We start from the raw sequence: 10,958 nt of genomic DNA on the forward strand, positions 1-10,958 counted from the left end.
TTAATATAAAGAGAGGGTCTAAATGAGCTTAATAAAAAACAAACATGATTCGGTACTTTATGTAACATATACCTTCGAATTTCATGTAAACTAGAAATTTCCATTCACATTTCCTTCGGACGAAACTAAGCCGGATGAACGTAATTTAGTCTACAATCCTTGCTGATACGCTTATTTATTTTCATCGCGAACAGGCGTTAATATTATGTTTTACACTTGAAGACTGTAAGAGTAGCAGTCGTTGCAAAAATCTATTTTTGTTAATATAAAGAGAGGGTCTAAATAAAAAACAAACATGATTCGGTACTTTATGTAACACATACCTTCATGTAAACTAGAAATTTCCATTCACATTTCCTTCGGACGAAACTAAATTAAATCTCAGTGTAATACCATCCGTATTACGTCATTTTTGGAGGAATATCTTATTATTGAGTAGGGGTGCGTCTTATATTGATGTGTTTACTTTTACGTATTTCATTAACAAAAATCTGAACGAACGTGGTAAATACTTATGAAATATTTTTTATGACTAAGTTTCTGTATATTTAGGTGACAGACAGCCTGTAAAGATAAATATACTGAATAAAACCATAGCGAACACCTCCGACACAATACGTTGAACCGTTTCAAACGGCGCCAATTTCGTTATTTTTTATATCCACGATATTGATCGATCGCGTCGACGTACGCACGAGTTCACGAGGTCGAGTCCAGCGCATCATAATTGTGTTACTTGACTTGCTCTAACTTAATTTGCATGATAATAGATAAAGGTTAAATTCATCATGTCAAATATGAAATGGGCCCTCGTCTACTGGCAAGCCGACAAGAAGGTCTCGGTAGAGAACCTGCAGAAGAGCGTATTGCCGCAATGGCAGAAGGTGGGCGCCGTTTCCAAGATACAATTTCACGGCGGGAGGCGGTATCAAGGAAAAATTCTTAAAATTTCCGGTAAGTAACAAAGTTAGGCCTAACAAGTTAGTACAATAATATCCACATTTTAATTAGAATCTAAGTTAGGTCTAGACCTGGACAAGGTCTTTGCAAGGATTTTAAAACCCGTGACACAAAATACAAGTCAGCTCAGGAAGGGGCATAATTTACGGTAGGAACTAGGGGCCTAACGTTAGGCCTAACCCAGAGATCTCCCGCCCGCTGCGCGGGCGGGAGCTCTCTCTGGGTTAGGTAGGAACCTGCCGACCTAATTCAATTGCACTCATAGTCATAGATCGTTAAATATGCATGGGACTAGATCTACACATTCACTCCTCAAATTCAAAATGTCAAATTGTACCACCGTACTAGACTATAATGATTCGCCGAATCCCGACAGAAATGGTGCCTTTTAATTTCTTGGAGTTGGATGCTTCCGAAATGAGCAGGTTCCTGTACTAGGAAACTGTTTTTACATCGCTAGAACCGTTGACATTTTGCCATTTGTTGGAGTTTACCTCGCAATCATTTTTCCAGTGATCAAGCCATCGGATATGGTCTTACCTGTCCCAATCATAGACTTTTGTGTACGTACGTACGTTGTGTGTATTTTTCCCCGATCTATTTGACGACTGATCTGTTGACTGCTGTCCGAGAAATGTCATTAATTATATTGCATTTTACACATCGGAATAAGGGAGTTCTAACTTTAGACCTTATGGGCGATAACATCTCCCAAAATGTATAAAATTTGTAATTGGTGAAATTTTGCTGGCTAAATTTTTGCGTGGCTGCAACTTTCATTCTGAATCTTCCATGGCGCAAAATTGATTTTCAAACTTTTTCTTGCAGTAGCCTCTAGGGACTAACGTTAGATCTAACTGTACAATTCGTACTTCAAAGTTATAAATCTAGGTGAAAAACGAGAATTAACATAAAGTGAGTTACTTATTTCGCCCATAGGCCTACACGTAAAATTTGCACAATGCATGTATCATTGACATAGATCTAAGGCCAGTTAAAAAAAAGTGTTTAGCATTCTGCCTTTTTGACTAACCCTAAGGAGGCCCTCCTTTTTTTTTCTTTTTTAATGGCCGCTCAGTACATTTTCCTGACGTCCAGCCACTCTGGCTATTTTTCAAGATGGCCACCAGCTGTGCTTTGATGTGTTTTTTTTTAATTCAGACAAAGATCATTTTAGCAGTATGTTTTTCATGTTTTTTCATTAAGATGGAAAAATGGAATGGATAAAAAAAAGGATAAAAAGGCAGGCAGCCTCAAAAAAGGAAGTGGGCAGGGACGCTTAACATGAATTTTTTTCAAATGGCCTAGCTTGTAAGTGTTCATTTAATTATTAAATTGGCGTTTGGCAAATATTTTCATGATTTAAATTTCATATTAATTTTTCTATCATTTACAACAATAGAAACAGAAAAGAAATATAAATAGGATTATTCCTTGAAATGCACTGTGCGTTGATAACGCCTGTCGGAGCTAAAGCTAGGGTAATGATTTCCAAAGTTATTTAGAAGCGCATAGAGACTAATGTATTTTTTGCAATACAAGAACAGACTATTATTATTTAGCAGTGAGTTGGGTAAGGCATTGGACTAACAATCACATACTACATAGATCTATCTGTTTTTGAAAACTGAGCTTTACTAGTTTGTATCTTTTCTTATTTGATAGAAAACAAGAAAGACCTAGAGCAGCAGCAAGACTCTGTCCTTCTTGAATCCGTTGAGGAGCCAACCCCTGCTCCACTCCCGGCCCCTGCTTTGGCTCCAGCTTCTGCCACGGCTGCTGGCCAGTCTTCAGCTCCAGCAAAGCTGAAGAAGAAGGCAGACAAAATAAAAGAAGCAGAGGCGAGGGCGAAAGTGCAGCAAAATGCCTGCAGGCAAATGCTGACTGTATCTGCATCTGTGAGTAGTTTTATTTTATGCCTGAGTTTTCAGGTTGTTTGTCCATTCGGAATCTTTTATTACAATGTTAACTCAAGAACTGATTAATTTCGACCACACATATTTGAAATATAAATAGGCGTGTCACAATGAACTGGTTAGATTTGGGGGTTGAAAGGTCAAAGGTCACTTAGTTCACAACCTTGTTACAGTGATAACTCAAAGAGCAATGAAAGGCATTTTATTAACCAAACTTGGTCAAAAATGTGAGGAGAAACTTATTATATTTATTATTACTTCACCCAGTAACATATGAGGATATCACTGCAGGTTTTATGTATTTCATATTACTCTTGACCTGACCAATAATTTTGTGAGCGGTTAATTTTAGTTACAGGTTCCAAATAGGAAATTTATGTGAATGAGTGTCGAAACAAGTATATTTGCATGTTATTCCTGCATTCAGGGATGTGTGTTTGAAAAATTGAAACCACATCCAGCGTGTTCAGTGTATCAAAATTGTGTCGGTTCACCCTCTCTATGCCCCCAACATTTGATTTTTCAGTCTGCCGAAAGGGAAGAGATCGCCTCCCTAAAGAGAAAGGTGGCCGACCTGGAGGAGGAGGTAGCGGCCAAGGAGGCCATTATCCTGAGTCTCCAGGAGACGGCTCATGAGAGGCGGGGTTCTCTCTTTAGTGTCGGTATGAAATATATTTTTGACATTGTTTTTGTTTCTACTATGTACTTCATATGTGAGATTAGGCACTTATTGATTAAATTGAATATACAGTATATTAAGAGATGTTGAAAAGTGAAATTGCTGTATCAAACAATAATATACTTACCAGAATTTATGAAATTAATATTGTTTTGGAGGTTCAATTTATCAAATTATTTATTTATTACCTGTCAATTGGTAATATTGTACATTTCTTTTCTTTTGTGGGCGTTATTTACATGGTATAATATTTTCTTGTGTCCTGCGCAGAAATCACTCCAAAGAAAGCCAAGCTCCTGGAAGAGGTTGGCCACTTCGTTGCCAACCACGGTGTGGTGAGTTTATTAAATGATACACATACAGTGGGCTCTTCATAAGAAGCTTGATGGTACCAATTTAAATTACTTTGATACAAAAACATTTTGTTATATCAGGGTTTTAAAACAAAAACAAGAAAGTCTCTGGGACCAGAAAACTACTTTTAACATCAGAGTTTTTATATCAGTGTTCTGGTCATCCTGTAGATTCTGACAACTATTTTTTTTTTATTCTAGAGTCACTAAAATGATGAATTATTACTACCATGGACAAAATATGTTATGATTAGCAACAAAAAATTTTATTACTGAAGGTTTCTTAAAGGAAATATTGACTCCAAATTGAACATTTTTCTTAGCAAATTTCTATCGCTAATCTTCGAAGACTAACAGAGAGAACGCGTATTAGTGCGCAAACTTGCATCGCATAATCAGTTTGATATACAAGACAATTTTGCCTAAAGTATAATTCGACTAAGAACCAATTTTATATTTTGGAACTTCCATTGCTATTTTTTTGTTGTCTCCCCCAAGGACTCCTCTCCTCTCATCCTCCGTACCTTCACCCCTGAACATACAAGCACATGTTTGAGGGTGGAGGTGGTGAGGATAAGATAAGGCGAGGACAGCCTTACAAGTGGGCTTTATGATGTCATTAATACATCCATGACACAATTCTCTGCACTGCTAACAAATGAGAAAGAGCAGGTGGCCAGAACAACTACTTACATTTCTTATGATATTCTTCATTCATGGGTCATCAGAAATGCATTATTGTAAGAGAACCTTGCTTTAAACAAGTCTGTTGTAAAATGATTAGTTTCCGAATCAAAAGCCCATGAATTGAATTGTTAGCCCATCTCAAAATTAATGTAGTGTGTGTGCAAGGCTACTGGAAGCAAAGTGCCTTTGATTCGGTCACTATTTCTCATTGACTGATGCATCTTGCTTGCCATTTTGCTCATTGTTGGAAATACATGTGTTTTTCTTTCCTAGACAAGTCTACCAACACAGACCACAGAGCCTCCCAAGAGAGTACTCTTTAAAAAGAGTGTTGCCCCATCATGTGATGTAAGTCTTTTTTTAATGCTTCTGTCATTTTGTCTGAATGAATTTTCTTATTTATGCACTGAAGAACTGAAGAAGCAAATAACAGAATTTCATAAAACTTGTTACAGAGGTACATGACATGGGAAATACCTTGTTTAGGACTGCATGGGGTCAATTAAAAAAATTGTGTATTATACCAAAATCAAATTGTCTTCCTGGAATAAGTTTTTGCCCAGCTATGATTAAGGTAAAATGACAATGAACTCAGCAGGCTGGCAGAAGCATATTTCTCCTGTTTTCAGTCAAATTGCTTACTTTTTCTTTTTATTAAAATTCTAATTGATCATTTCCTGATATTACAATGTACAAGCAACCTGATGTAAAAAACAAAACATTTGAGTCCTGCCCAGCCTCAGAATGGTTGTTCCTTGTACATCCTCACACTGATTCATTGTGGGTAATTTCCTCCTTTTTTCATAGGCTGTGACTCCTCATGAGACCCCTCAGCAGGCCCCTCTACATGCCCTTCGGGAGACCCCTCAGCAGGCCCCTCGGCAGACCCCTCTGCAGGCCCTTCAGAAGACCCCTCAGCAGGCCCCTCTACAGGCCCTTCGGGAGACCCCTCAGCAGGCCCCTCGGCAGACCCCTCCACAGGTCCTTCAGGAGACCCCTCAGCAGGCCCCTCTACAGGCCCTTCGGGAGACCCCTCAGCAGGCCCCTCTGCAGACCCCTCTACAGGCCCTTCGGGAGACCCCTCAGCAGGCCCCTCGGCAGACCCCTCCACAGGCCCTTCAGGAGACCCCTCAGCAGGCCCCTCTACAGGCCCTTCGGGAGACCCCTCAGCAGGCCCCTCTGCAGACCCCTCTACAGGCCCTTCGGGGGACCCCTCAGCAGGCCCCTCGGCAGACCCCTCCAGGTATTCAAGGGGTGGTGCCAATGGATGCTGTAAGTCATTAATTTGTCATAATTTCTAGTGGGTAAATATCATTCTATTAATTGACTTGAGGTCACTAGGTTTGCAGTCAAATCCATCAAGGGTCGATGAACTCTGTATGCCAGCTGAGGCATATTTTCAAGTGTGTACAGTCAAAGTGCTCTAGTTTCTGTCAAAATTTTGATTGACTTTTTGAAGTTATTAAAGTTTGTTTTCTGATGCAAATTTGTCTTTTAATATTTCAGCTTGTTCTGTTTAGTTGCTATCTAGAGAGTAACTTCAGATTGAAGATGACTCACTCAATTTCAATGATTTTCCCCCTGGCCTTTAAATTAAACAACTGTTGTCCAGTGGGTAAGAAAACTTGAATTATGATCTCCTTAAAATATATTTCTTAGGTAATATAAGTTGGTTGTAATCTTCTTGCTGAAATGTGAGTAAATGAGAGTGGCTTTGTCTCTATCACCAATTCATATATATATATATTTTATCTTTGCTAGATTGATACACCAAAGGCGCCCCCGAAGCAGCTCTTTTTTTCAAGCTCAGCTGTAAGATATTTCTGTATTCTTAATTTCACTATTTTATTTAATGTTTTTTTGTCAACTACTGTATATAATTTGTTTCAGAGTGGTTTTATTTATGGTAATGTCACTGACTCATTCCTGTCTGTAAAAAACACAGCGTGCAAGCACTTGATTACAGTAATAAGGAAGCTTGAAAATTTATCCAAGAAGATGAGATAATTAAATAGGTTCATGCAAGAAGAGATCTTGAATCTTGTTAAGATTACACAAAAACATACAAGATATCGAATGTCATGAAGTTGACTAGACTGGGATGGGATTGGAAGAGGAGGTACTGTATCTTAAGCAGTCAACTTGATTCCACGAGATGTAGTATCTCTATCATTGCAACTATTCATTGAAATCTAGTTGAAGTACAATATCTTGTCTTCTGGTCAAAATGAAGTCAACTTGATGAGAGTAATGATTTTGCCTTCTCACGTTGCATTATTAAATTAAATATCCATACAAAATTTTTAAATATTTAAGTCACGGATTGGTTTGGGCAATTCGTTAAAGTTACTGATACAATTTTGAGGTGTGCATGAGCACTTTGTTTTGGTTATTGAAACATAATGCACGTCAAGTAACAAACACACATTGCCCTGTTGATGAAGTTGTAGTCAGAAGTAAAATCAAGTTTTAACTTCAATTCCACAATGCACACAAAACTTAGCATTTTCTGTTTTAGATGGTCAATTGCAGTGCCACATTGATACAAACTTGAATCTACTTATCACATGTACAGAGTCCATCTGTAGAGCAAGCAGCAGCCTTCCAGATGTCACCCCCGAGCATGGTCAGTGTACTTTGTTAATTTGTGTATTCTTTGTTGAGATTATCTAGAAATGTTTGATAACCGTCGTACTAGCATTTTTAAAAAACAAAGGAAAACAAAGGAGATTTATCAATCTTTTTACATAAAAATAAATATCAAAACCTTCACATTTCCAACATGTATTTTGGGGTAATTTACAAAAAAATTGGTGCCTCAATTCAGCACAAAATGCAACATTTTTGTTCTTGCCAACACTGCTCCCATATGCCTTTAAAACTGCCGGAATATTATATTTGCTCACTTGGTTGACTTTTATTTTTATGATTAAAAAAATAAAAAGAACATTTTTTTTCTTCAGTTGAACCCCCTACCCCAAGAACATGTACATGTATTAACTACCACATTCTAACTATGGCTTTTTTATTTATCAATGAATTGCAGTGGATCTCTTTCTGTTCTCACTTAGTGAATGAAGCTTCTTGAATTTGTTATCAAAATTTTACACTCTACTCTAAATACATGTATCCTTCCTAACTGTTCTTCTCAGGAACTGGTGCCATTATTTGCAGGAGGAGTTCCACTCCTGACTGAAATGGCCAAGAGGACCGCCTTCAATAAGGGAGCAACAAAGGAGGCCCTTCTGTGCGCCCTTCTAGAGGCAGTCTTTGGGGAAAGTCTGGCCCACGGGAATGCCTGTGGAGCTAGGCCAGCCGTGAATAAAGGGGAAGGGGAGGAGAGCAAGCCCCTTGACAAGGGCAAGCTGGACCAAATTAAAGGTAGGTATTCTTTGTCTTATCCACCTCGGAACATACCAGAGGCATCCGTAGTTTTAAACGCTAGCAAGATTATGACATTAACTTTTCAATTCCCCTATTTTGGCCATTTTAGATTGGGTATTGAATGTTTTGCTCAGATTACAACAATGATGCATATCCACTCAAGTTTTTAATTTCATAAAAACATATTGTCATTCTGTTTGATGATAAAATGTGATGTTATGGCTATATATTCACAGTCAGGTAGTGTTCATTTGCTTTTTGTAATGTGTGCATTTGTGTATATATCATGTTTTTATTTCTATACATTACTAGAGTTAGACGGCAGAATAATCAGGAACTTGACCTTTGCTCCTAGTGAAGTGGAAAGCATCTATTGGATTACAATGTAGGCCAGACATTTACTTATGATAAACAGTTGCCCAATAATGGAAGAAAAATGGATGATTGCTTCCACTCTTTCCCTGGGCAAGTGGGCTTTTGACTAGAAACTGTTGAAGTATTTAAATTTTAATTGTAAAAAAAAAAAATTACTACTTTGCCTCTGTGTATTTATGTTAATGTGTTTAATGCAAATTTTCAACTTTTCTCATTTTCTGTTTCAGAGTGTGTCTTACGCCGTTTCAGAACTCCAGGGGGCCATAGCTGCTTCAGCGCTCAGGAGTTTAACAAGAAAATTAATCAAAAATGTGCAACGGTGCGAAGGGCATTAAAAAATAAGAAGAAGCTCTAAACAGAAACAGACTTGTCCTTGGAAATTTGATATATAGTTTAGTTTTAATATGTACATCTTTTATCGGAGAGATTTCTAAGAGCTGACTTTCGCTCCAACTTGCCAAATTTTATAGGAAGCAAATTTCATCTTGACCTCTTTTTAAGTGAGGCATGGTTCATAAGTTAAATTGTATTTACCACGGGTGCTAAAATGCTTCTGCTTCTACCTTCTGGATATTTTCTTCTTGCCAGCAGACAAGTGGGTGCAACTTATATACTGCCATGTGTACTGCCACTATCTGATTTCTTGTTACTACCTCGTAAGAAAGTTATAGTTTTACTGTCATATTTAAGAGTGTGATGTAGTTTCAGTGTACATTACCATTGTGGACCAAAGCATGTTCTAATTATTTTTGTGGTGGCCAGAGGCATTATGATTTCAAGTTGTCTTTCAGGACTTGTCCATGGAAATATATGTACATCTTTTATCAGAGAGATTTCTAAGAGCTGACTTATGCTCTAACTTGCCAAAGTTTTCAGTAAGCAAATTTCATCTTGACCTCTTTTAACTGAGGCATGCAAGTTAAATTGTATTTACCACGGGTGCTAAAATGCTTCTGCTTCTACCTTCTGGATATTTTCTTCTTGTCAGCAGACAAGTGAGTGCAACTTATATACTGCCATGTGTACTGCCACTATCTGATTTCTTGTTACTACCTCGTAAGAAAGTTATAGTTTTACTGTCATATTTAAGAGTGTGATGTAGTTTCAGTGTACATTACCATTGTGGACCAAAGCATGTTCTAATTATTTTTGTAGTGGCCAGAGGCATTATGATTTCAAGTTGTCTTTCAGGACTTGTCCATGGAAATATATGTACATCTTTTATCAGAGAGATTTCTAAGAGCTGACTTATGCTCTAACTTGCCAAAGTTTTCAGTAAGCAAATTTCATCTTGACCTCTTTTAATTGAGGCATGCAAGTTAAATTGTATTAACCATGGGTGCTAAAAGCTTGTGCTTCTACCTTATGGATATTTTCTTGCCAGCAGACAAGTGGGTGCAACTTATATACTGCCATGTGTACTGCCACTATCTGATTTCTTGTTACTACCTCGTAAGAAAGTTATAGTTTTACTGTCATATTTAAGAGTGTGATGTAGTTTCAGTGTACATTACCATTGTGGACCAAAGCATGTTCTAATTATTTTTGTAGTGGCCAGAGGCATTATGATTTCAAGTTGTCTTTCAGGACTTGTCCATGGAAATATATGTACATCTTTTATCAGAGAGATTTCTAAGAGCTGACTTATGCTCTAACTTGCCAAAGTTTTCAGTAAGCAAATTTCATCTTGACCTCTTTTAATTGAGGCATGCAAGTTAAATTGTATTAACCATGGGTGCTAAAAGCTTGTGCTTCTACCTTATGGATATTTTCTTGCCAGCAGACAAGTGGGTGCAACTTATATACTGCCACATATACTGGCACTATGTGATTTCTTGTTACAACCTTGTAATAAAGTTTTAGTTTTACCGTCATATTTAAGAGGAATTGTGTTTATTTATACTTGATTGTCAAAATTCATATATTAGCCATAATTATGTGAAGTATGTTTATACATCACAGATTCTATATTCTATTGTTAAAATTCCATGCATGGACATTTATTAATGTCATTTTGATAATTGCATATTTCTTTTTATATGGTTCATTTTATGGTTCAAATAAGAGGATTACAAACGTACTACAAGCTCATGCACTAGCTTGCAAGATTGCAGGTTACAAGCTCATTCACTAGCTTGCAGCAAGATTGCAGGTTACAAGCTCATTAGCTTGCAGCAAGGTTGCAGGTTAGGAGCTCAATAGGTTGCAGGTTTCAAGCTCATTAGCTTGCAGAGAGGTTGCAGGTGCAAGCTCACTAGCTTGCAGCAAGGTCGCAGGCTACGAGCAATATCCTTTGCACTGATTGGCTATTAAATTATCTCATTTGCATTTTTGGAACCATGCAACCTGGTTACTAGCTTGCGGCAAGCTTGCGGCATGCTCACTAGCTTGCAGTGAGGTTGCAGGTGCAAGTTTACTAGCCTGCAGCAAGGTTGCAGGTTACAAGCTCATTTGCTTGCAGCAAGGTTGCAGGTTACAAACTCACAAGCTTGCAGCGAGATTGCAGGTTACAAGCTCACTAGCTTGCAGCAAGGTTGCAGGTTATAAGCTCATTAGCTTGCAGCAAGGTTGCAGCTGCAAACTCAGCTTGCAGCAAGTTCGCAG

General features: G+C 37.9%; 1 protein-coding gene across 1 annotated transcript; it reads left to right on the top strand.

Annotated features, from left to right (window-relative positions):
- Positions 1-741: 741 nt before the first annotated feature.
- On the top strand, positions 742-10,184 carry LOC135156036 (fibrous sheath CABYR-binding protein-like). Its single transcript, XM_064107047.1, has 10 exons — positions 742-954; positions 2,626-2,858; positions 3,403-3,538; positions 3,826-3,890; positions 4,869-4,943; positions 5,403-5,867; positions 6,357-6,407; positions 7,171-7,221; positions 7,748-7,976; positions 8,582-10,184. The coding sequence occupies exons 1-10, from the start codon at positions 789-791 to the stop codon at positions 8,707-8,709; spliced, it is 1,599 nt and encodes a 532-aa protein (XP_063963117.1). The 5' UTR covers positions 742-788; the 3' UTR covers positions 8,710-10,184.
- Positions 10,185-10,958: the final 774 nt, after the last annotated feature.

Source organism: Lytechinus pictus, chromosome 11 (genome assembly GCF_037042905.1).
Source record: "Lytechinus pictus isolate F3 Inbred chromosome 11, Lp3.0, whole genome shotgun sequence".
NCBI classification, from domain to species: Eukaryota; Metazoa; Echinodermata; class Echinoidea; order Temnopleuroida; family Toxopneustidae; genus Lytechinus; species Lytechinus pictus.

Coding starts and splice junctions, on each gene's coding strand:
- LOC135156036 (XM_064107047.1), top strand. CDS start 789: ATGTCAAATATGAAATGGGCCCTCGTCTACTGGCAAGCCGACAAGAAG. Junction 955..2,625: donor AAAAATTCTTAAAATTTCCG/GTAAGTAACAAA, acceptor CTTATTTGATAG/AAAACAAGAAAGACCTAGAG. Junction 6,408..7,170: donor TCTTTTTTTCAAGCTCAGCT/GTAAGATATTTC, acceptor TCACATGTACAG/AGTCCATCTGTAGAGCAAGC.